The 27259-nt window shown below is 39.9% G+C and overlaps 1 protein-coding gene across 2 annotated transcripts in view; it reads right to left on the bottom strand.

Moving 5' to 3' along the window:
- The window catches only part of wnk4a (WNK lysine deficient protein kinase 4a), a 56871-nt gene that overhangs the window by 6057 nt on the left and 23555 nt on the right, over positions 1-27259 (bottom strand). Inside the window, exons 5-18 of one of the 2 annotated variants that reach the window (XM_042507731.1) lie at positions 25516-25673; positions 20747-20835; positions 19763-19982; positions 17584-17944; positions 15522-15667; positions 14435-14508; positions 11771-11906; positions 11184-11300; positions 8565-8738; positions 6738-6792; positions 6418-6549; positions 2435-3195; positions 2040-2132; positions 1078-1165 (exon numbers count right to left, since the gene is read on the bottom strand). In XM_042507731.1, the coding sequence (XP_042363665.1) occupies positions 1078-1165; positions 2040-2132; positions 2435-3195; positions 6418-6549; positions 6738-6792; positions 8565-8738; positions 11184-11300; positions 11771-11906; positions 14435-14508; positions 15522-15667; positions 17584-17944; positions 19763-19982; positions 20747-20835; positions 25516-25673 (2604 nt within the window). The remainder of the gene's footprint in view (positions 1-1077; positions 1166-2039; positions 2133-2434; positions 3196-6417; positions 6550-6737; positions 6793-8564; positions 8739-11183; positions 11301-11770; positions 11907-14434; positions 14509-15521; positions 15668-17583; positions 17945-19762; positions 19983-20746; positions 20836-25515; positions 25674-27259) is intronic. The other variant, XM_042507732.1, reaches the window with a different exon arrangement.

Raw genomic sequence — 27259 nt, 5'->3', positions numbered from 1 at the left:
GCCCAAAGTGCTCTCAGAGAAATGGGTAAAAAAAAATGTAACATTATAACAACAGAGATGAGATGATAGACCTACATTGTAGGTACATCATCTACTACTACAGGTAAGTAGTATAAAAAAATAGTACAAAAAATCAAAGATAAGACTTAAAAACAAGAATGTCAGTTTGTTTTCATTGTGTCTCGTTTCCTAAAATAGTAATCCTCTAGTTCTGGTGGACATCCTCCATGTAGCCTTCATTTATGGTAGCAATAATAACGCAGCCCGTGTGACTGCACATTTCATTTTCTCTCACAATGTTTATGTTTTGTAACAACACATGAAAACAAATTCCTTGATTGCGAAAGCCGTTTCTGATTCTATGTGATGACTGCGATGGAGTTGTTTATCTGGTGACGCAAACAGTTAAAGTCTCTCACATCTGCAGACCATTTCAGGGTTTAAAATCCTGCAGTGGCTCATTTCGCCCACCAAGCGTCCCTCTTACAGTAAACACAGCCGGTGTTTGGGTCTGTGCCCACTGAAACAGAGGGACTCTGTTGAATGTGGGACTCTAAGGAGGGTATAAACACCGGCAGGCGTGGAGATGGGAGGAGAGGCCCGTAACGAGCGCGGCTGCTCGCTGATTGGTCGTTGCTTGTGGGCAAGGCTGCAATCACACCTACGTTTGTGTTGGTTTTGAATGGAACATTACGCTCAGACCCGCCGTTACGCAATAGCTCCTGAGGCACTGCTAAGAGGTGATAATGTCACCAAGGATACGGCGTGGAGAAAGAGAGAGTCAAAACAACTCAAAAGGCAAATTGGCCGTAACAGAGACATCATATTTAAACCTAATACATCATAAAAAGGAGCAGAGGAGAGAAAAAAACATATAATATTTGGCCGTGGGTGCGTTTGTGTGTATACAAAAGCATGTGTGTGGGTTTATTTGGGGTGCAAACATAAACATACAGTGTATGTCATTTTCCAGCCCGCCCAGCCCCCTGGCTGCTAACATACTACACATTTATGATCCAGAGATGAAGGAGCAACTGTTGCAGGAACATGAGAACATTAACAGAACTATTTCCTTACCAGGCTCAGTGGAGGAGGCTTTCGGTTTTGGGCTGCTGGTTTTCATCTCGGGTACGGCGGAGTGCAAAGGAGCGCTGAAGGACGATAACTGCGCAGGAAGAATAAACATTGTTAGTGCTACAGTAGATCAAGTATAGGCCAGATGTGACTGACCCACACTTAATACAGTTATTTGATAAATGTCCTAAAATTCGGTGTTTCAGCTATCAGTGATGCATGCATTTTTACTAATCAAAGCGTGGTTTAGTTAAAATATCAGAAAATATTGACAGACGTCCCCCCCAGAGCCTGAGTTGGTGTCTTTGAATAGCTTGTTCTGTCAAACCAACATTGGCGTGCAGACGGTGGGGCCTCGGGGCACAGAAATGCACCTTTCCTTCATACGAGCGAAATAAAAAGAACTCATGGTGATTTTGGCTCTTTTGTTGTTATTTTTTGTTTTTTTGGTAGTTGTTATGCATCTTTTGGTTGTTTTGTGTCTCTTTTTCAGTCATTGTGAGTTTCTTTTCAGTTGTTTTATGTCTATGTTTTAGTCTTTTTGTGTGTCTTTGTGGTTGGTTTGCCCCTTTTAGTAGCTATTTTCTGTCTGTTTGCAGTTTATTTGTGGTGTTTCTGTGTTTCTTTGTGGTCATTCTGAGTCTCTCCATGGTTGTTATGTGTTATTTTCAGTCACATTTGCAGCTGAAGAACACTTTATACCCCTGGTCCCCTGAGGTCCCTTCAGTAATCCATCCATCCTCCAGAGTCCAAATTCTTAATCCCATCAATTTAAAATAGCTGGAATGAAGCTGGAATTCTCAAATATTTACTCTTTTGGTTTAAAAAACTGACTTGAATACTTTACTTTTCTGTCAGCTAAGAAATCAGTTAATCAACTAATCATTTCAGCATTAATTTGCACACGCAGAACAACATTTTAAAGTTATATCAACTGAGAAAAAAAGGGACTAAAGGTGACTCACAGTGCTTTCTGGGCTCTCTGGGGGTGACGGAGAAAGATCTGACATGGAGTTCGAACTGGAGACTTCTGATTTGGGTTCAGGCGGGACTGGAACCTAGAGAACGGAGAGGATCTTTATTGACATTGTACAGGTAAACACAATGAAATTAATTTGCACTGCCTAAGCGCCGCTCAAATAGAATGACAGGGCATGAGATAAAATAAAATTAAAAATAGTAAAATAATTAAGTCATATCTCACATGCAGACCCACACACCAGCTCAAACATACATACAGAGTACCTACAGTACGTATTCATTTTACTGCACATAGAGTATAACAGGATCTCAGTGAAGAACTGTGTGTTTTAGTGCAGTCTTCAATGTGGCGATGGCTTCGGGGTAAAAACTCTCTTACCTGTGCCGAGTACGAGTAACTGTGAAGTCCGTCCTCCTGGGGCAGGCTGGGGGGACTGGTGGGGGGACTGGAGAGTCTGACCTGCTGCTGAGGCTCCTGAGGAACCAGCGGAGGAGTGGAGGACAGAGAAGGTGGAGAGACGGGATGCGGCCAGGTGGGATGAGTGCTCTGAGGAATCCCGGCTCCGTCCATCAGAGGCGTATTCTCAGGGCTGATGTAGACGTTGTTCTGCGCTGGGATGCCCGCTGTGGCATACGGGACCTCGACTGGTGTGGTCTGGTAAGGTTGTGGGTAGACGGAGGGGAAAGCTGACTGCGGGGTCATGGAAGCTGGTAACTGTGGGTGGAAGCCTGGATATGAGGGCATCCCCTGGGCGGGCAGACTCGCAGGAGGGATGAAGGACTGGGCCATGCTCATGGCCATGGAGATGACATTAGCTAAGGAAAACAGGGGCTGCGTGTGTGGGGGCCACATGTTGGGATGCTGAGGGGCAGGTGGGGACATGGTGATGCCATCACTGCTGCCAGGACTCGGGGTGTCATTATGAGGATTTGGAGAACCGGGGGCCGGGGAGGGAACAGAAGGGAAGGTGGGGTTACTGGCAACACGTGTGAGGGGAGGATGGACGCCTGGTTTGGGGGAACCTGGAGAGCCTGGGTATGGGAATGGGAAGTGACTGTGGCCCATGAATGGCAAGTGGTAGTGCTGGTGGTGCGGCAGCAGAGACGCAGGGTGGTGGTGCTGATAATGATGAGGAGACCCTAGAGGAGAAAGATTTAAAAAAAAATAATTTGCAGACTGAAGTTAGTTATCTTTGACATAAACTGTTCTAGTAAACATATTAAAGAAAAGTTAAATTTTCTTTATTCAGCTTTCTAAAAAAATCATGACACCTCTCTCTGAGGCTGTTACATAAACTGCAGTCAGCATCCTGTCTCTTGTGCTACCTGGGTCAGTTGTGTAATCTGATCAGATTTTAGCTGTCAGATTGGTTAAAATCTTGAAAATGGGTTGTTCTAAAGAAACTAGATATGCCGCCACACGGTTTTACGCCTCCACATACTACTCAAGTTGAACTAACAGTTTATATCCATGTCTGAGAAAACATGAATGCTTCACACACAGAGGATCAGTACAATCAGCACAGTTTCAAGCTGGTTCTTGTATAACGGCAAAAAAAAAAAAAAAAACTTGATGTAAGTGGTCACCATGAGTTTGGCCTTCGACCATCAGATTCTAATAAGTTCATTCTTGAGTCGAAGTTGACGTTGGTGCCAGATTTGAGGAACCTCCATCAAGGCCATATTCGGATATTACGTTCACAAAAAAGTGATGCGCAGCGTAAACAGTTGCTTTGGTAAAGTAGATAACGTAGACATTACGCTACCTGTTAAGGCTTTCAATACAGTAGCCAAAGGTTTAAAAAAATATATATATAAAAAAAATCCCCCAAATAGCTTTCAACAAATGTTTTAAAGTTACAATCTTAAGATCTCCATTTCGGTCTCTTTGGCAGCACCCATGGAAATTATTGGTGATTGCTGTGTTTTCTGGTAGACTGCCTACACTGTGATATGTAGCCCCATTCAGAGCGCATGTTATCCAAATCTGGTAATCTTAAAATCTGCATCAGGGTGATCCCAACCAGAAAAACTGGCACAATATCATAATATATTTCACATGTCAGTGCTTCCTGGTATTATTTGTTGTTGTTGCTTTTGTTTCTTTAGCAACAGAAGACACTGAAATTATGATATGACCATATAGGAGACAAAAAAGTCCATCGACAGGCTGCTAGAGGCAACCGAGAAAGTCGAGGAAGGTCCCTGCTTTAAGTCACGTCAAAATCTGTTCACCCATTGGCAATAAAAAACGATTAACTATTAGTAAAAAATCACAACCAGAACATAGAGCTTGTCTAGTAAGTGTAATTTGAAATGACAACCTCTGCTGCATGGCTGCAGTGGAATATTGGACCGAATGGAGACAAGTTAGATCACTCCTCCTTCCTCTCTGCTCAGAGTTTGGTCAATTTAATTCTTCCTGCAGCCCCCTGCCAAGACGTACGCCATGTGGAGCATAAATCTTTCCCGCACTTTCAAAGAATGGGTTTCCATGGTGAACAAAGACGTTTTGTTTTGAGCAGTATCCGACTATAATTGCATTCGTAAGCCGGAGCAGTTGCACACCGGGCTCACGCGTCTGTGAGGGATTCAGCATCAATGAAGCGAGCGAGGTTTTTGCGTATGGCATTTTCAAGGAGTTTGAATTAAACGCACGTGTGTGTACACAACTGTTTTTTTAAGGGTCTGATTGTTAGATTACAGTCGGGATTTCTGCATCACTCTCTGGGGAAAAGTTGAGGATGCCAGTGTCCGGGCACCATCCACTGATTCGACATTTACCTCAACAATGGCTCCACAGTTATAAACCACACCTCCTGTTCCTGATGATGCAAACCAGCCTCTGATTTTTCCATGCTGACGGAAACATAGGTTAGGCAACACTCTATAACAGTGGCGGGCAGCCAAGAGGGATTGTGAAAGCGACCATGCAGTGGACGTGCAGCAGAGAGACGGGACAGTATGGACAGAATATTAGATCTGGGGCTTTTTATCATTATTAGGACATGTTACATATGGTAAATATTTTTTAAGCACTGGGAATGGGCATGTGTTTTCTTTTATTTTGGCCTTTGGCTTCTGATTTTTAAAGAAAACTTGCAGATTTGAAAGGCATGTTTTCTCGAAACATTTTGGGCGATTTTTCTTTTCTTAAAACATTTCTGACAATTTTCTTTTAAAATCTTTGATGTTGTTTTTTCTTTTTTAATTTAGGTGATTTTTTTAATTCTTATTTTATTGGTGATTTGATTGTTTTTATTGTATGGGTTTTCATTGTCTTTGTTAAATTTATTTTATTATTTTATTGTATGCAATTTTTATGCCTCATTTGAGACTTTTATTATTATTTATTATTATTATTATTATTATTATTATTATTATTATTATTATTATTATTGTGTTTTACCTTGTACAGCACTTTGTTCAGTCGATGGTTGTTTTAAAGTGCTTAACAAATAAAGTGCATTGGATTTTTTTTAAAAACCTTTTGGTGAATTTTTTTATGAACATTTTTGAGGATTTTTTTTCTTTCAAAATTTATGGTGATTAAAGAAATTGATGATTATATTCTTTAAAAATTTTGTTGATTTTTTTTTCTTTTAAAATTTTAAGGATTGTAAAACGGGCAGATTTTTTTTTTTTTTAACCTTACGGCAGTTTTTTTCTACAAACCTTTTTGGATGATGAAATTAATGTTGATAAAAATTTTTTTAAAAAAAACCCACTTTTTTTTCTTTTAAAATTTTTGGTTTGCCTCATGTCGTCCCTTCGTTTGTATATATATATATATATATATATATATACATACATATGTACATATATATGTACATACATTTACACATTCGGGGCTGAAGCCTAAGACAGCCAGGCCTAATGATGCCACTGGTTCAATACAGGGGGATATATGGAGGAGATGTGTACATTAATTGACATTAAATGCGCCTCCTGTAGGGAAGGAGACTGATGGGGGAGGAGGCTTTCTTGGAAATTCTGTAGGAGTTTGTCCTGGCAAACAGATGTTGCCGACTATCACAGCACTGGGGAAAATCTCATGCTCTACAGCGACAGCATTCACAGTTCCCTAAAAGCCAGAAAAGCGCCCTTCAGGTGAGGTAATTACCCAAGAGGCCCTGCTGCAAAGCAGACACAGACGAAGGCTTTGAGGTGTTGGGATGGCGGATGGCGCCATGCGAATGTCTGAACAATACCAAGAACGGGCTCTGAGAAGGGGAGGGCGGGGGTTTATGAGGTAGCTGAGCTTTGACTTATTCTTTGCCAAAGGACTGTAACAATTTCTCAGTGTGCTGAAACAGTAAACAATGCCGGGCCTCTTCGCGGAGGGACCGGAGGGCCATTTACCTGGGGCGTTGTGGAAAGACTGTGAGCGTATTAGAGGTCGCCCAGGTGAAGTAATGTCTGCACTGAAGACGTCTCCGTTGGGACATGGGGGAGAGCCACACACCCCTACGCTCGGGTTAGCCACACTGAAGTCTACGACAAGACACACACATGCATGAGCGGATCAGCATGCACACACACACAATCATCATGCACAGTTAATCTGACAGGCTGTGAGTCTTAATGCCGTTCACACACACTTAATGTTACTTAATGTTAATTTCTATCAAGCATCAAATAATCATTTTGATGGGTGAGTTTAAACCACACATGAGACTTACCGGGCAGAGAAGAGGAGGAGTGTGTTCGAGGCAGGGTGTGGCTGTGCAGATTAGGCTGTAAGAGAGCACACGTGATAAAACTCAATCTCCACTTCTGACCATGGTGGGATTCAACTGCAATGCAAAACTACTTTACAGGTTTTAATCAGTGGCACTGAAGTGAGCAGCAGCTGGACTGCAGAGTATTTTGTTCAAGTCAAGTCAATTTTGTCCATATATAACTATATATTTATAGTTATCTCATCCCACTTTTCCTATGAAGCAGATCAAACCCACACTCTTTAAACCCTTTGAAACCTAAGCAAAATGTTTTGATTTCTTTCAAAAACACGGGGAAAAATGCAATGGCCAACTTGGCATGAAATATGACACACATAGCAAGAAATTAGTTAAAGGTGACAAAGGAAATGACTTGAAAATTAACTAAAAATTAGTTTTTAAAAAAGGGGCAATTATTACAAAATAACCACAAAAAACATAAACATGTCCAGAAAGCTATGTTTATAATCATTGTAATTCTATGTTTAAAATTATGTTATAGACATATATTTTTTTCATTTTCTGTACTTTTTTGGGGGGGTCATTTTCTTGTTTGCTTTGTTTTTGTTTCCTTTTGTTTGTTTTGTAATAACTTTAACTTTAACATTTTTTGGTTATTTTCAGGTAAATTCTTGTAAAACCATTTTTAAACTAATTTCTTGCTAGTTTTTGTGGGTAACCTATTCCTTTAAGACTGTAAAAATGGAAAACAATATACCTGCTTATAATCACTGTGTTAACATTGTCACTGTGAGCATTTTATTCATCTACAGTGTCTCTTCCCGAAACTCTCAGAATAGCTCCCTACCTCAGATTTACAACAGCCAGAACAAAGATAGACAGATGGCTGTCTGGGCTTGTGGGTTTCTCCCTAACTCGACTAGTTTGGTCTGTTTTTTTTTTTGGCTGGCCAGTGCTGGGAAGAGCAGCCATAACGAGCCTTGGGGGATGCGGTCCGTGCAGTGTTTTTAATCTGGAGTGGAGCCAGGAGAGATTTGTCCACAGTGGTTTCGGGTAATTGTGTAGCCAACGGGTCGGAAACATGGTGGACGAGGTAGATAGTTGGCTGTAGAGATTCATTGCTCTCTATGAAACTGCACTTTATTCTTTCATCCACCATTTATGATCATCTTAGATCATTTTTACTGAAGTGAACAAGGAGATTTTGTTCCGTGTGTTCTGCGGAGTGGAACATATCCTGGCAGGACAAACGCTTCTCTTTCCCGACATACTGTATCTGATTAGTTCATATCTTGTACAGGATGGCACGGCTCCGAACGGCTCTTTTTCCTGGAAGTCCAAATTTTACAGTTTCACAGAATCTTAATTCAGAGAGGCTTAATAAACCAAACGTAAATTATCTTACCCATTCAAAGTGGGCAGATATGTTGGAAAAGTTCATTATGGTGTAAGCACTGGGAGGGATTTGTGATTTTGGGAACAAATAAATGGGAAAAAAACAGAGGCATGGGGTATGGGATTTATGACAGCAGTGCTTTTAGTAACACTGTGTTCTGAATGAAGGAGCTCAGGAACACTTAACCTTGTTTCTTTAAGGGCAAGTCTCAGGAGGGACTGTGGACAGTGAGGAAAGCACTCGGAGGGTTTTTATTCTCAGTGTAGGAAGCACAGCTCTACGGCTTTCCATTTGCACCAGATTTATGGCCCTGCCTCGGATAAGCACAGCGAGACACACTGTAGCTAATTTATGATGATCAGACAGCACGGTCAAACAGTTACTTCCTTTGTTCTCGGCTAACGCGGCTGTCATGTGGAGGTGCTGCTGACCTGTGAGGACGACAGTGAGTTAACGCCGTTGTGGAAAGCGGGCTGGGGGAGTCGGTGTCCGCCAAAGTGGAGCGGCTGCTCTTTGGCCATCAGCGCCTCTGCCCGTTTGATGATGTCGCCCATGCGGTGGATGAAGCCCTCCTTCTCTGACGGCAGGATGAACTCATTGTGCACCTTGAAGACAAAAGCAGAAAATGTAAAAAGAACACTCGATTACTATAAAAAGTACAGGATTTAAAATCTGAGTTATGTCAAAATGTCAAACATGATCTGCAGTAAAACGTTCCCTGTCAGTGTTTTACTCTTACATATGATGTTTTTGGATTAATATCACTGCTACATTAATTCATATATTGAATTTTACTGGCGCAAATGATGAAGGCTGACTGACTCTAAATAATGTTTAGGAGTTAAATGAAGGCATAAGAAGAGCAGCTTCTGCAAGTAAAAGCAAACTTTCAGACCCACGGAATGAAGTTAAGCTTCACTTTCACTGCGCCTGCTGTTCTGCTGCTCTGTCTGTGCCCAGAGTACGCTCTGCGCTCCGAGAGTGTGCTGCAGTGAATAACTGAACAGTATATATCAACAGTGCTCATCATGAACAGTCCAGCTTCAAAAATAGAAAGTGAATTTGTGGTGTCACTTGACCTGTCCTTCGACCTAATGTTAGCTTTTTACTTCTGCTGATTTCATTTATGTTTCAAATATCATACAAATTGTGTTTATTTATTAAAATTATCTTTGTGCATAAAATGTGTTAAGTATCATAATCCCTTTTTTCCCTCCAGAGCTTATATTCTGCAATAAACAAAAATCTAATGGGATAATCCCACTTCCTTCAGGCATAGATGTAAAATAATAACAAGATACGGGATCCCAAGATGGCGCAAATTTAGTTCAGTGGAACTGCTCAGCTGGTACAAAAAAGTCTCTGCGTCAGTGCCGCCAGCGACTTCCCGCTCGTCTTATAGACTTTGCGTTGTGATGACGTCATGGATTTTTAAATCGCTTTTCTCTGCTCAAGGAAAGTTTTACAAATATAAAACCTCTTTGGCTCAAAAATCCATAATGGAAAGAGTCATAATTGACCTTGTTTGCATTTCGAGGTGCCCTGTCAACAGTTTTATAATGGCTTTCTATGGGGAAAAAGTTTTTTCCAGTGAGTGGTCACTGGGAAAAATTGGAGGCAGAGCTGAGTCAAGTTTCTGGAACTAGAGCGATCCTAAAACTTCTAGGTTAGCATAAATAAAAACATCATGCCTGCACCACTCTATATCAATAAATCTGACTTGGCATTACTAAATGTTACTTAGTTACATGTTTCTAAGATTAGAAGTACTTGTTGTCTATTTGTGTGTCCATCTATGAATTCTGCCCATCCAAACACACATCCACCTCCTGTCACTCTTATTCTTGGAAAAAAATACATAAATCATCAATCCACAATACAGCAGTTTGTCAGAGGAGGTTTTGAGCTTTGCATATTCACGCAGTTTCGAGTGCTGTGAATTGTGGCTCGGGGCGTGGTGACCGTACCCTGTCAGCATGGCATAATTCAGCTCATTTAAAAACCCTGCGCTGAGAACCGCGGGGGCTGCTGTGATGCCAGGCGCCCCTGCTGCGCCAAGACTCCGTAAACAAAAGCCCACTGTGTTTTTAAGAGGCAGGAAAACAGCAAACATTGGAGTGAACAGAACGTGCTGCTGCCTCATCACGCCTCGCTCATGCAGGCTCGTGCATGTACACCGCCGCTAATGAAGCATAAAGACAGCAGCGGGGACGGGGGGATGGGGGGGGCTGCTCACCTGCGTCACTCACTTCACAGAAAGTTAGATATAATATCGGTCAGAGATAGCATCGACAAACGAGAAGCTGTTAACTGGGAGCAGGATGAATCATGTGTATGTAGAGATGAGATAGAGGAATCAGTCAGACTTATCAGCTGACAGAGTGACTGTGTTTATTTATTTCTGTGTCCATAAAGTTCTGGACTGATTAGTTTGTGTTTAACCCTTAACATCCTCTTCATTTCTCCTTAAACTGGATTTAATATGAAAAATAAAAATCCAAACTGTCTGAAAGAATCATTCTGTTCCAGCTTTTCACTGAAGCCTAAATGAGTCAACACTGTAAAATATGACAAGTTAATTTTACTTCTTTTTTTTAACTAGGAAACCAAATGCTGATTTTTCACTTGCTTTAGTTATTTTGCAAATGTAGATTTGCTGCTTGAGCAAAAGTTTTAGCATTTACGCTTATCTTTTCACTTGTGACTAATTTGTCAGCTGTCAAGCAAAAGTTACAAATGTTGTTGTTTTAAATAAAGAATTATTATCTTAACTTTGCAACTGTACCAAAAAAGATCATTTTTATTATACACATTTCTTTAGACATAAACTCTATCAGCATTTATTTATTAGTTATAGCTAATAAGGTCCAACATCACCAAAATCTTATCAATGGTTACTTTGGTCAAAAGCCAAATTTAACAAAAAAATCCAATACCATTCACAGTTAAAGTAAATAACTGTGACAAAAGAAAAGACGCTCTCTTTATTTTAAATTATTGACATTCTGATTATGGAACCTGTTAATCATTTAGCACCAGTGATGACTCACCATGACAGCAGCGATGTCTTCAGGGTTATCTCCATCCAGGTCAAACTTGAAGGTCACCATCTTGTCATTGTGTGTCTGCAGCTGACACTCCACCACCCGGTCCACTTTATCAGAGAGCTGCAGGGACGGGACAGGATCAATGGTAACGACAGGTGTCTGTTTACACTCTGAAGTTAAACACAGAAGGAACAATGTATTTTGTGTGTGTGTGTGTGTGTGTGTGTGTGTGTGTGTGTGTGTGTGTGTGCAAACATGTGGACATCTACTCTAAAATGCAGTGTGTTTATGGATGAATTGCCCTCTTTGCGCCACTGTATGCACATGTGGTGATGCATGATCTGTTTGTCTCTGTCTGCAGTCCAAACATGCTCGTTAAAAGACCGCAGAGTGTCCTGATCAGAAGAGAAATATACCGCGGTTGCCGGGGGAAAAACTGATAACGTTGCATAATCTGGGTGGAGCTTCACTGCTCGCTCATAAATAGAAAGAATCCGCTAATTCCAACATTGATTACAGCTGGTTGATTTATCTGTTTATGATGTTCTCTTTCAGTGTCATAATTAAACAAAACTTCAAATTTATTGTACCCCTGTGATGCGCAGCCTGGAGCGCGCCCTCCTCCTGAACAGCTTCCCGGCAGTTCGCCTCGCAGCCGTTTTCTCGCCCTTCTCCGATAGGCCCTCATAGCCGTCACTCAAGCCTGAAGTCACATCGGAGGCGTAGCTGCAGGGAAATAAATTATACATGCTACTGGTTAGAAAATACACAGAGGAAACATTCCTCACTTAGAACAGAAGTAAGTTGAACATCCATCATGGCTGATTATCTTGGCATCACATTTAATAACAAACAGCACTCTGAAGTGTCAAATAAAGTCGAGATGTGTAACACTGGCACGGCTCTCAATTGTAAACAGCAGAGTTAAACAATACAGTTCAGGGAAGCCTGTTCAGATACTCAACTTATGGCCCGTGGGGCAAATCTGGTCCCTAAAAGGGTGCCGGGTGGCCCCCAAACCATTTTCAAATTCACAATGAAAATAAAGTGAACCACACTGGGATTTGTTTTTGTACCTTGAGTTTACATAAGGTGCCAGAGTACATAAAACAGCATAAAAATAGAGCTTGTTTATCAAAAAAAGGGCCGATGGAGGATCCCTACACCCCCGACAGAGGTCCCAGTAAACCCCTAACGTCCTTAAATACTAGAGATTTCCAAAAATCCTAAAAGTGTCCTGAAATCCTTGAAACATCCTAAAATTCTAGAAATGTCCTAAGTCTTAGAACTGTCCTGAAATCTTAGAAACGTCCTAAAAACCTAGAAATGTCCTGAAATCCCAGAAATGTCCTAAAATCGTAAAAGTGTCCTAAAATCCTAGAAATGCCCTGAAATCCTAGAACTCCTAAAATTCTAAAAAAAAACTTCTAAAACCCGAGAAACGTCCGAAATCCTAGAAGTGCCCTAAAATCCTTGAAATCGTCCCTAAATCCTGGAAATGTCCTAAAACCTTAGAAATGCCTTAAAATCCCAGAAATGTCCTGGAACACGCAGCCTGCAAACCACGCTGAGTGTCCCTGCTCTATATGAAGCTCCAGAAGAAGAAACACATGATTTGTTGTATTTATACAATGTTTTTTAGTTTTAGGTTTCAGAGAACTGGAGAACATTCAGTTTATTTTATAAAAAGCTTTTAGTTCAGCTAATTGCGTCTCCTGGGTCTTTTTGGATTGCTGCGGTCACAGACTCCCCTCTCCAACACAGGCTGCAAACATTTACAGGCCTACTGGTTGGCAGCGTCCGCCTGTCTCTATTTAAAAAGCTCCAGCTCACGGCGGGTAACTGCGGTTCAAAGTGAAGCCTGTTTCCACCTTTAAACACAGAGGACATGGGAATTAAACAAAATAATTTGTGTTGGCATTGCGAGCGGTGATGAAATGCAGTTCTGCTCATCAGTAATCTGCGGCTTTTCTCAGAGGAAGAATTATTAATGGATCCTAAATAGCGCAGGCCTAAGCTGCTGTGAAACATTACACTCAGCGAGACGTTTGTTTCAATCCACTCTGGTCGAGTCAGATAAACTGTCATGGAGGACAAACCAAACAGGCTGTAAAAGACCTTTTACATGCACAGCATGTGTTGTAGAGAAATTTGTAAATTCCACCCAAACTCTACATTCAAAACATATTTTGAGGGTAACTAAGTATTTTTAAACCTATTTTCCCATGTTTGTGTGTTGAAGAGGCTAATTTTTGCAGCCACAAAAGAGGTTTCAATGTGACCACTCAGGGCATGTTCGCACCGTTAATTTACATCCACCAAAAGTGCCTGTTTTTGCCACTGACAGGCTCAGATTGTTATTCAAAGGGCCTGACAACATTATTGAAATGATCCTGACAGACATAGACTGTTTTGTTAAAGTCTGAGATCTTTTTTCTTTTAACAGAAAAAGCCCTGAGATAATTATCACCAATCCTACCAGACTCCATTTATATAAACAGTCATTTTAGTGTGTATAGAGCCAGCATGATTTCACATCTGAGTGGCTGAATTAGGGGTTTATTTTAAACCTGAGTTGGTGATTTTTATTATTATTATTACTTTGATAATTACTATTTCCTTTTTTAATTTTTTTCCTTTGTCTTTTGACATTCAAAATAAAAACAAACATTTAAAACAGACTTCTGATTGTTGATATTACAAACAAGCAATTTGAAGATGTCACCTCGGCGCACAGAAAATTAAATTTTTCACAATTTTTTTTGATGTAGAGGAAATGAATTCACAAAAAGAGATTATTGGAAACCAATCGTATTTTGGCCTTATCAGATCTTAGGTTCTGCGTGGCCACAATATAATTTTAAAAACATTATAGCCTCTGAAAAGAAGATAAAGCCCAAGTGACGACAAACACACACACACACGCACACATGATTTGCTCTCATGCCAGGAATAAAGCCGTTCTCTCCCCAACATCCCACCAACATGGAAAACAGGGCCTCCGCAACATCACAAAGAAACCTGCGAGGGTCCACTCCGCCTCACAGCAACAAAAACACAGAGGAGTCTGTCGATCGCCTCCAGCTTGTTGTTTCAGCCCCACAGATGTGGAGGAGGAGGAGTTAGAGAGGGAAGACCAGACATTTCTACTGGATCCACATCGATTTTCAGGCCTCAAACTCAACTACAGAAGGGACTATTGAACTCTATTGTTCCTCGGATGTTTAAAAAAAAAAGGGAATGATGAACGTTACCTGTCCACAGGAGAGTTGAAGCCGCTCGGGACCCCTAAGTTGCCGTGTTCCACATTGCTGGATACTGCAATACTCTGTGAATAGAAACAAGAGCAGTGGTAAAGTGAACATGAATCGAAGATTTCCATTGATTTCTTTGTCCTTTGAAGCTTTAGCACAAGATGGTATCCAGGTAACACTCCCCACACACTGAAGTTTACACACAAAATGTTATTTTTCTCTGATTGTGGTATTATTTATGCATTACTGAACCACTGAATTCCCCAATTTGGTAATTTGCTTTAAAACTTAGCACATTAACTTTTGTCCAGACTTTCGTTGTCCCCAGAGGATGAAATCTGGCAATGTGCGGATCCTGTGAGAACGGCGTTACACCAATTTCGGCTGTTTTTTACGAATCCGAGTACACAAGGATAGTTTTCAAAATGTTATCATATGAACGCCGATTTCTTTTCAATATGTAAAGAAAAGACTTTTTCTGTTTGTTAATAGAAAAGTCTAAACATAGCCTAAGAGTCTCACAACATTATATTAAGGATCCCTACACAGATAGACCTTTTTGTTTTAGAATCATTTTTGTTTCACAAAAACAGCCTAAAAATTGCAACTGCCACACTCACCAGACTCCATTTAAAAAAACAGTCATTTTAGTGCGTACAGAGCCAGCATATTTGACATCTAACTGGGAGAATTAAAGGTTTGTTTCACCTAAATCAGCATTGGTATTTGTTGGAACGGTGGAAAGATGAACCGAGACGTTGCATTTGAGTTTTGTTTTCCTTCTGTCGACTTTAAATGAAGTGTGTTTTACGATGATAAAATTACTGAGTATTTAAATGGAGTATGGTGGGTTTGACATGGCTGCTTTTGGTTCAGATCCACTGAGAGAATATACATCAGCTATTCTTTAGTCATGATTGATTTCCTCACACCTAAAGGTTTTGTGTACCTCCATGTCAGGTGTTACTTTCCAGCTCTGCACAGTTTACATAACTCTCTGTCACCACTGTATTACTGTTGATGAAGGAGGCCTCGTAAAGTCCTCCTTCTCGCCTCCACTCACCAGTTCTTTATTGAGGTCACTCACCGAGGGGAAGCGGAGGGCTGGGATGGTGAGGCCGTTTGCAGTCACGGTGTCGGTGTACGTGGCGGGAGGGGTCGTGTTGAAGCTGCCGGCCTCCAGCGGATCCTGAAGCCCAGAGGAGCTCAGATAGCCGTCCGTCTCACAGTCAGCTGTTTAAACAAAAGGGCATAAACCATTAGCATGTGACCAACTGCAGTCTGTGACACACACTGTACAGCACACACACAACCTGAACAGAAACACACACATCTAACGACTGCAAACTGAGACATACCACACACAAACAATATGAACTTAGAGGGTTTTACTTTGCATTAACACGCAGGTGAATGGATGGATTCAGGAGGAGCAAGAAAGTCTGAGTTTTTGTTTCAGAAATTTTCAATAACTAAAGTACAGCGTTCACACACACACACACACACACTAACACACACACACCCCGTGAGATTACAGGGACTGAATAATTCAGTTATCTGCAGTTTCACATTTCACCGTGCGCCTCCCATGTGCTTTGACTTCAGCACAGATCTCTGTTCAGTGTGATTGTGCAGCTAATGCAGCGAGAAGCATTCATCACCAGAGTTCGTGATGAGCCTAACTGAGAAAATTGAGAGGTGAAAAGTTTGATTTTAACAGACTTATTTAATGCGACTGAACTTGATGCCAGTTTTAGTATGCAATGGTGAAATGCAGCCAAGTACATTTGTTCCAGTACTGTAATTAAGCTCAATTTTAAGGAACTGTTTCGGTTTTATGCTACTTTGTATTTCTGATAGAAATGTTGTACTCTTAAGTGAACTAATTTCCGTGTCTGCAGAGAGTGAGAGGAAGGAACAAAATGCCTGATTTTCACGGCGATAAATTGCATGTTGTGATATTTGGGTTCTTTGCAATGAAATTGGGTAAAACAGCTCAAATGCTATTACAGATTATGAAAACATGGTAAAGCAGCGTTTTGTTATCATGCAGCACAAACCTGGAACAACCTCCCAAATGATGTTAGACAAGCCCTGACTCTGACCACTTTAAGTAAAAGCTAAAAACGTTGCTTTTTTACACTTCTTCTCCACCCACTAATGACTGCAAAACTTATTTGTAAACTGGATTTTATATCATTTTTTAAATAATCTTTTTATCTTTGCACCTCTTGTCTGCACTTTTGCTATTTTTAATGGTGATTTAAATCATTTAGTAATTAAATTTTACCTTTTATATCTTATCTCTTTACTCACGCAGAATTCACAGGAATTAGCTGAATTAGCATCAATTGTTGCTACAGCAACATCGCAACATCCTAAAAGTGCAGACCACGCATTAAACCACCCTCAACAGTATTTTAAGTCATAGAGATAAGCTGGCTTTCAAAGGTTAACCTACTGGATCATGTGAAATAATTACATTCATTCTAGTGCTATAAATACTTTATTTATTTCACATCTTATTTTAGAACCTGTGTTTATTTGCTGAAGATGTTTTGTTTTTGAGGTGTCTTCCTGTCTTTTTATGGCCCTGATCAGGGGTCACGTGCATAATTTCACTGTTTACTGTACAATGACAATAAAGGCTTTTTTATTCTATTTAGTCACCTTGACCAATGTCAACATTAAAATGTCTTGTAGTCTTATTCTAGTATTGCTGGTGGTATTTATGTAATGGATCTAAATACTTAATCCACACCTGATTTTAAATGCACTATAATTTTAACTGTAAGATGTACAACATTATGCAAAGGCAAAACTGTTTTTCTTTGCTGTATTTTAACAACATTTATTAGAGTCACCATGTTAGAAATTTAAGACCTTGTGATGCCGCAAAGACGTTTGGATTACAGCACTGCTGTCAGGCTAAATGATGATGTTACAGCATCAGTTTTCAGGAAACTGCTCTGTGAGAAACATCCTTGTTTTAAAACTAATGATATAATTGAGGACTATCATTTTTATATAATAAAATTTGCTTTAAAAGTTTGTATGACCCTAAAAAGTTAAACTGAAAGGAAGAAAACCAGCACAGACAGAGAGAGCCTACAAAGATTTCATTGTATATGTTATATGAGGCGTCTCACAGTTAGCAGAGGACAGGCTGTTGTGGCGGATGTGGAAGTGCTGGTCGGCCTCGGGCTCCTCCGGCTCTGCGGGGTAGCTGGAGCTGACCCCGGAGTCCACTGAGCTGGTAACAGGGGACAGAACGGGGGCCGGAGGTGTCACGGCCGGGATGGGGGACTCTCTTGCAACAACATCGCTGACTTTAGGTAATGGATGCTGAGGCTCTGGTTCTTCTTCTATGGCTTCTTGCTCCTGCTTCTTCTTCTGCTCCTCCGCCTGCCGCCGCAACTTCTCTCTCTGACGCTTGATGGCCGCTACCCTGTCCCGTATGGCCTTGGCCACGAGCTTGAAGTCTGCCTCACACACGAAACCAAGGACGACCTGCATAACAAGACGGAGAAATGGTCAGGGCACAACATGAACACATGTGTTTCAGTCACGGTCCACAGTGTGCAGGACTGCTGCACTTAGTGACCTGATCAGGAGAGCAGCAACAGTCAGTCTTTGAAGTGACAAAAGCTGCAGAGATAACAACAGTTTGCTCTGTGAAACCATCACACACAGATTCTTCTGTCTTGTACAGCCTCTTGTGACACCCGGTCCGGCCGAGTGGGACACTCAGTCCGAACCGGCCTCTCAACACAGAGTCAGATTACAGCAGATCTGCCGGACTAGATGTCCCCCGCTGATACCAAATTTGATCTTGATGAAAACTACTACAAAGCGGGTAAACAAGTAAGGAATTGTGGCTTTGCATTTTCATTAAAAGTGACCTCTACGGAGGGGGGTCTGGAGGACACGAGGGCCTGTTTCGTAACCAGCAAGAGGGCCATTATATTATTAAAGACATGACCTCGGCCGCTTCAGGAGACACACTCTCACATTTCGAACCGCTGATGATTAAATGTTGAGCTGTGCCCTTGACACACTCGGCAAGGCGCTCTCTTTATGTGCTGGAGCGTATTTCTGCTGTCATAAAGGAAGCGTAATGATGCCGGGGTGCATTAGTGAGGCTGCTTTTGCTGTTTGGGGTCAAGTGTCAAAAGATAGATAACTCGCAAAGAAATGTCTGTTTCACTGTGATGTGATGTCATCTCAGCCTGTAATAGGGTCTTAAAGTCTGCTTGAACATTTTACAACCCCAGTTCCAAATTACTGCCGCGCAGCTGTATGCCTCCACGCACCATCTTTTAAAATTTACATCCATGTCTGTGAAAACATGGATGCTTCACACACATCAACCTCCCGGCAGCACACAAGATCTATAAAATCAGCACAGCCAGAAAAGTGCTTTTGGAAAACATATGATGTCTCAGTTGACTAGGGCCATACTCGACTCAAAATTATGTCAAGTTGAATTTTGCTGTTCAATACAAATTTTCGATAATTCGTTATCTGTAGTTTTTAAATTTGAACGGGGCTCAGCATGACAGCAGCATTAACGTAATATAGTAAATGACCTAATGGCGCTATATTGGATCTCATAAGCGCACCAACATTTGTTGGCGACATTAGATATCAAACAAAAGCCAGAGACTGTATCCTATTAAGTTGCTGTGAGCTGTATATTCACCACTTCTAAGCAGAAGGTCTCTCCTCCTCTGTGCCGCTCACTGCATGTCTGCGGCTCTCTGTTTCAAAGAGTAGCCTGAAAATAAAGAGCGCTCACTCTGCAGTAAAATCTGGAGACAACAACAATACATTTTATCAGTATTTACATTTTATCTAATATATCTTGTTTTAAACTGTATTCGACTGAATATAGGTCAAAAGAAAGGATTTGAAAATCATTTAAATCTATTTTTATTCCTGTTTTATACTGCGTCCCAGCCTTGCAGCAATTGGGGTTGTACAATTTTTATTAACACCTTGAAACTGTCTTTTGATCTGTAATTCAACCTCGAATATTATTGCTGTAGGAGGCATAATAGTTTGTAACAAGAAACATCACAACCGAGTCCATTTTTCATCTAACCGCTCCCTTCTTTTCCAAGGAGGAATTTGGTGCTTAATTGTGTTCAGACCACTGAGGTCAATGCAAACTCCATATCCAGTCGACCCTTAAAACACTATGATCATGAATCTAGGTCAGAAAACATGTGGAGGTCGGCTGAAGTCACCTCTATCTGTTGATCTGGCATCAATTACCCAATTTCCTCGCTAATGGCTGCAGCAAACAGGAAAGCAGCAGATGCTCACCATCTCCTGAGCCACCTCCTCCGGCACGTCCTTGTAGAGCTCGAAGAGGAACTCGATGGCGTTGTTGTCCTTGTACTTCCCATGGAGCTTCTTGGTGTCATCCATGCGCAGCCACAGCTTCAGGCCCGACTTCACCATGTCGTCCTCTTCCGCCAGCTCAACGTGCACGCCATTGTTCTCCTGGAAGAAGGGGTGATCCAGGAGGTCCTGAATGGTGTACCTTCAGCGGAAAAATATTGTCATCTGGTTTAAACATGCAGGCAATTTAAAAGATTGATTTTCAGTTTTTTTAAAATCCAAACCTTGTATTAATGTTTTTTTTCAAAATTCATCCACAACTAAATACATCTCAGCAGGTTCTGACTGGCCTATAAATCTTTGACAACTGTGCATTTGAAAAACAGCAAGTGTTACATGCTCTACTGAAAAAATTGTTGCAAGTTATGCTTTCTTTCAGGTCCTGTTGATTATTTTGCTCATATTTGCAGGCACACCTAAAGCAGGATGTTGTGCAGAATCACATCAATAACCAAAAACGTGCTTAGTGACTTATTTTTTTGGTTTAACATGCACAGTAAACAGTTGTCTACAAATAAAGTCAGCTTCCCTGTTTTGCCAATAAACTATATTATTGTTTTTGATACAACTCTGCTGCCTCTTTAGATTGTGTTTACACACAGAAGATGCAGCAAAATCGAAGGTTTCTCAAGCCTGAAAATTTAGGTGAGGTTGTGTCATGCACAACAGAAAATGATAGATAACAGCATTTTAATACAGTCTAGGCTTACTGTTCAATAGAAATATCTTCACAAATCAAAATAATGAGCTTGAATCTAAATAGCTTCTGTAAGTTTCCTAAACTAGGCACAAACAAACAGGAAAAACAGATGATTAGAACAGAGATTAGTGCACTTCATGAAAATCTAAATAAGCACATTTATGCAATTTGTCATTCTACTATTGTGTGTATGTTTTCACACGTACCTTTCGTCGTTGTTCATACGAATGCAGCCCTCGATGATCTCCTTGAGCTCTGGGACTTTGACTTTGTAGAAACTGTCAGGCTTCATTCCCTGTGAAAACAATCACAAGAGTTTTACTTCATCTGTAGGGCTCTGTACAGGTACCACAGGAGGGTGCTTTAACCATTTGCAACCTGCGCAAATTAACTAGATTTCTGTTGGAATCACTGACAGAAGTTAGAAGTATAAAAAAAAAATAAACTAAAATTTGCTAAATAAATAAAAGCAAAGAAAACAAAAAAGGTAAATAAAAACATCAATATATATGAATGTGTATATATACACACACACATATATACATATTATATTTTCAAATTTAAAAAAAATTAATAATTACCTAAATAATTACATAAATAACAGTTTTTTCTATTTCTTAAAATTATTATTAACTTAAAATCATTTTTCTCTCGCTCTGTCTCTCCTTTATAAAACTAGTTTTCAGGTAATTTTCTTGTCAATATTTTATTAATTTCTGCATATTGTGGGACATCCCTTGCCAAGTTGCTTCTTGCCTTTTTAACCATTGTCTTTCAAAAGAAATCAAAACAATTTGCTTGGATTTCAAAGGTTTAAATGCATGTGACAGGCATCTGACTGCAGCACATGAAAACTGACGTCGTTCTGGGTTTTAAAGTGTTAAACAGAATAAGTGATCAACAGCCAGCAGCGATCTCTTCCTTCAACTTTTACCCCACAGTTCTCTTTTCTAATCGAAGCAGAAACAGCCGCTCCCCACCTGCGCTGTATGTAAACGTAATCCTGAGCTTTGTGACATCTGCTAACAGCCAGCATGACATTCGGCTCTGCAATCATGTCAACACCAGAGGGGAACAATACGAGGAGCTCATGAAAATGGAAAAAACCCAACCAAGCTCTCCTTCCTCCTTCAAGGGATTTTTTAAACTCCTGACAGCCGGAGCTTGTATGCAGAGTTTATCCCAAGACAGAAAATATTCAGGCAGGACTCCTCAATTAAATAAAATCAGGGAGTTTTAAATGCTATTGCGAGAATATCCATAGATTACAGCAGAGCTCCCATCCTTGTACAAACACCGATAAGAAAGCGAGGTCAAAAAGATGTTTTTGCCTGCACATACCCAAGCAACCAGCTGACGTTAGGTCAAAACACCCAAATAATTCGATTTAGCAGAAAAACGCTGAGTGATACACCCCGCACATTTACACACTGACATGTCACACAGTAACTGCGGTCTTGTTTGTTATGGCCACAAATCGTTTTCTTAAGATTCTCCTGCTTCCTGTTTCAGTAAGACAAAGATGTGAGACAGCGGAGAGGACGAATGTTGTTTTTGTTAACAGCACCAAATGTTTGACCGCTGTTTATGTCTTTAGAGGATACAGACTGACACGTTACATAATACTTTAACAAATTATGGAGCCCAAAAAAAGGTGCAATCACTGAAATTCTGTTAGATAAAATGCGAAAAGTAATTGAGAGAATTCAAAGAAGAGCACAGGGTTTCTTTGTTTGCTTCAGTGTCCTCACATGCACCTTCAGAATAAATCAGTTTTTTCAATCTAAATCTAATTTGTGACTCTGCTGCTTTCCTGTTCTGACAGTCAGGATAAGATCTTGAGAAATATACTGATGTCATATTGACTTTGGTTAATGACTTTAATAATCCCAAGAAATAATTCTAATTAAGAAATCAATCAAGATGTTGCATTCTTTTGACGCATATTTCAATTCCACTGAGGGAGATTCAATATATAGCCAAAAGTAACTTAAACTTTTGTTCTGGGGCTATTAAATCTTAAAGGAATACTTCACCCATAAAAAGACAATCTGTGTATCAATTACTCATACCATGTTGAATTTTGGAAGATTTTTTTTTTTCTTAAATGCCTAAACTATGATGGAAGAATCCAAACACTGAGAAAATTCTTGATGAATCGAAGCAGAAGGGGGACAATTATATTCAAAATTATATCAAAGCGTTCATTTATAAACTCTCACACAATTCATGCAGCATAATCCAAGTCTCATTTATCCAGTTTTATGCTCAGTACTTCCCAAGCACGCAAATTTTCCCTAAAACCTTTCACTTCTCAGAATTGCCCAAGCGCCCTACTTGTCCATGCGTGAAACTGTGCAGAAGTGTTTCTGTTGCACGGCCCCCATTTACATTCATTCTTCAAGAATTTTCTTTGTTTTTGGATTCTTCGTTCACCATGGAGGCATGTGAGTTATATTCAGTAATATTCTGAACTCACCGTGATATAGGGTAACTAAGTGATATACAAATGATAGAAACAGAATAGAAAGACTTAATTGTCATTATACAATGTAAAACTAAATTAAAATGATTTGCCTATAGGAGCATGACATTCAGACAACCTCATTTACATAATAAAACACGTACATACATTCATACATTAAATTGCAAGTTCATTTTTGGGGTGAAGTAGTCCTGTAATGCTACACAATGCTGAAATATTATAGACACATATTTTAGTGTGCGTATTTAGTTAGCGTACTTTTCCTGTTTTAACATGATGATGTCCCAGTGCAGAGTGAGGCTGAGAAAAAAGGCCTCTCCAATACATTTCTAACGAGAATATTGACAAAAATGCACTTGTTGCAGCTTCTCAAATGTCACTTTTTTGCTGGTTTTATTGTAATTAAATGAAAATCTTTGGGTTTTAAAGAGATTTGATTATGCAAATTTGGATTCTCAGAGCATTTTCCTCATTTTCTAATATTTCAAAAACCAAACACTGAACCATTAATGTGGAAAATAAGTATTAGTTGCACCCCTTGCTGAATAGTGCACCTTAAGAATGAACTAGAGCAACATCAACGTCCAACCTGACCTCAATAATGTTCTTTTAGCTGAATGGAAGCAGCTGCCCAGTCTTGCAAGAGGCCTTTTTTTAGCGGAGTAGAGGCCGTTATAGCAACAGATTATGCCCACGGTTTTCAAATAAGATGCTCAACAATCACATATTGGTTTAATGTTTTGGTGTCCACATACTTGTGGCCGTATGATGTTTATGAGAAGGTATTTTCCCCTGCAGTAAGAAGGAGTTTTATTTACTTATCAATCTATTTATTTGATGTTATATTCAAACATATTATGAACACGGCCAGGGAAAGTCTGCGAACAGTTGTGACCACCCACACGGAAAAAAATATTTCCAGGTACTTTACAATGTTTGTATATGTTCTACCTTTCATATACTAGCTACGATGCTTACTCCGGGCCCCTTTAATAGCAAGTGACTTCAAGTACAAGTCATTAAAGTGAAAAGTAACATAAAGTTTATAGGTTAGTGCTTAATGCCACACCATAAATTGACAGACGCCGTCAATGAACGTAAAATGTAAACAAAGCATGAAAGGAGCTGCTAATGTGATTTTTATTCAATCTGGTAAGCTTCTCCGACTGCACATGGAACATTATTATGTTGCCTTGTTTGTGGAGGAGCCAGACTCACTCTGACTTGTTGGCGTTGCAGCTTTCTCACTTTCCAGCCTCCGTCAGGCCCTGTTTGCTTTGCATATACGACACGCACGGAAGAAACAGACGTCTTTGTGCAAGCAAAGAGTGAGACACGATTTCCAAAAACATATAATTCTACTGTCGCCTGCTTTTGCCCACCGTGGCGTCATCGATGTGCTTAGCACCCGGGGGGGAGCTGAAGCCTTTTAAAAGTCACAACACTGCTTCTGGTCTTTTCTTTCAAAGAAGCTACACACTTTTTACTGTGTAAAATGTTCAGAAATGATCTAAATCCAATCAGTTTACGTCCTGTAAGTTGGCTCGCATTTAAGACCTTCTTACAAAAATCTCAAAGAATTAGTATTTCATTTTCTAATATACCTGTGCCTTCTTAACCCTTTGAAAACTGGATCAACAAGTTTTCTTGTGATGTGTTTTGAAAACCTTTTAAAAGCTGTTTAACCCTTTAAAACCTAAGCAAAATGGTTTGATTTCTTTCAAAAGCACGGGAGAAAATGTGGTGAGCAACTTGGCAAGAAATGTCCCGCGAAATTGCAAGAAATTAGTAAAAGCTGCCAAAAAGAGAGCTGATTTTTTCATTCATTATTATTAAATTTTATATTTTCTTTCTTTTCTTTTCAATTTCAAGCACCTTTTAGGACCCTTTTTTTTATTTTTTGCTTATTTTTAGGTAATTTTCTTGTAACTTTTAACTAACTCCTTGCCAATTGTTGTGCCATGTCTTGTTAAAATGCTCATTGACTTCTCCCAAGACATCAAACCAATTTACTCAGGTTTTAAAGGGTTAAAATAAATAAACAAATCTGCAAGGCTTAAAAGGCAGTTCAGACAGAAAACTGCAAATGTCAGTGTTAGTAGGTCACTTTCAGGGAGAGGGGACTATTCCAGTTAACATGATAGCCAGAACCAGTTAGACCAGATCTTAGAGCTGGTAGAGACACTGGCAATCAGCGAGCCAAACATGTGCGACCCTGCGTCATGATTGCGGGCTGAAAACCGAAAAGCGGTCAGATTAGGGTGCAGTGAGCTTGTAATGGACAAAACTGAGCCTTTAATAGACAAAATAAGGCTTTCATTCCATGTGGGCTCTGTCTCTTTTTTCCAAGGATTCAGGATATCCAGACGGATACACACGATATCCTCCCGCTTTAATTCCAGTGTGCACATGAGGGAAACACATGTGGACGATTACATTAAATACTGGTTAAAACACGAGTCAGCCCCCCTCATCCTTTTCTCTACTCACACTGGTGACTTTGCGGTAGATCTGGGCGGCATTTTGGCACTCGGAGTACGGGTACTCAGAGGTGGCCATCTCCAGGATGCACATTCCGAAGGCGTAGACGTCTACGGCTTCGTCGTATTTCTCCTCGTACATCTCTGGGGCCATGAACTCTGGTGTTCCTGTCGGAGGGCAGAGGTTACGATCAAAATTTATTCCAATTCTGTACCGAATCAGTGAAGGACAGTCAAAAATCCAGCAAGTTTTACTGTAAAACCACCCAGTGTTCCACCTACAGGACACCAGCACCATGTGCAACTTTCAAAGACCACTATAGTCTAATATATAGTCTAGTATAAACATGTTATATATATATAAATATATATATTTATGACCAGTGGCATCATTAGGCCTGGGCGTCTGAGGATTCGGCCCTGAATGTTTATAAATAGCTGAATTTAAAGGTACTAATATTTTTTCCTTGCGTCCCTCAGAGTGATCAATGATGTGATCAAGGACCATTGGGAATTTTAAAATTCAGAGATAATTTACGTCTTTACAATTTCTGGCTATAATAAATAGTGTAATTTTGGCATTTTTTAAATTTTTATTTTGGCCGGTCTCAATCTCAATCTTTTTTTAAAAAAAAAGAAACAAACATAAAAAATTGCTAAAAATCACTAAAAAAAAATAGGGAAAAAAAGTTAAAATTCGTTTTTTTAAATGACAAAAAGTTTTTAAAAATCCCCAATAATCTTAGAAGAAAAAAACCAAACAAAATTACTGAAAGAAAACATGCCCTCCTACATGAAAGTGTTCCTACATAGTAATCCCTACTGAAGCTGCTGATTATCTTGAGAAACCGGGTCATGTTATCTGGAAAGAGACACTGCTGTTGAGTTTTTTAAAATGTATTTTTTTTATGCTTTGAGCACCACAAGCTAAGTGGCATCTAGTTACATTATACTGAAGAGAAGGCAGACTCCAAGGACGATATCTCCAATACTCAACAACTGCTCCAGTTACAGCTTTATACAGTATATACATCAACATGCTTTCAAATAATGTTTTTATATGCTAATTTCAAATAAAGTGTGTGTTGCAGAGCAAAAGAAAGAAATGCAATTCTACCACTAAATATTTCCTTGTTGTCCACTGAAGAGTTCTGAATGTGAATAACTGACTCGGTTCTTATTCATTACTGATTGTAATTCTGTTCCCAGTAAAACAGACAAAAATAAACACTTTTTCTACCTCATTGAGCACAACACAACTCCTCTTGATTTGGACCTGGTGAATTAAGTTTTACAGAAATCAAGCGTCACTTTCAACAAGAATCAACAAGTCTTTATGCTACTCATGCGTCAGATGGCGGACACTCCCTGCACGTACTTGATGTTGCAAGATGGACAAGTTCCCACTGAAATTAAAAACCATCTGAGTAATGATACTGAGTGATGAATTTAAACAGAGGCGTCTATGGTTGCTTGTTTGTGGGAGAAAGAAAACAGGAAAGACGCTCTCTTAAGTTAAAAAAAATAATTAAGCATTTATGAATTTAAATAAAGGCTTATTTTAGCGTAGTTGATCCGTAATGGGTTCATTTTTTGTGTTTACACCAATTTCCAAAGAAATTTTAGAGAGTTTCAAACTGTTAGATTTAAGCAAAATGGTGTTAAAGATGCACTTTCTTTCTGCTATCAGTGAAAAGAAAGATATCAAATCAAATCAGATATTTGTGTGATTTATCTGCCAAAATTCATACTTA

This window comes from Plectropomus leopardus, chromosome 19, assembly GCF_008729295.1.
Source record: "Plectropomus leopardus isolate mb chromosome 19, YSFRI_Pleo_2.0, whole genome shotgun sequence".
In the NCBI taxonomy this organism is placed as follows: domain Eukaryota; kingdom Metazoa; phylum Chordata; class Actinopteri; order Perciformes; family Serranidae; genus Plectropomus; species Plectropomus leopardus.
This window is presented reverse-complemented; position numbering and strand designations above follow the sequence as displayed.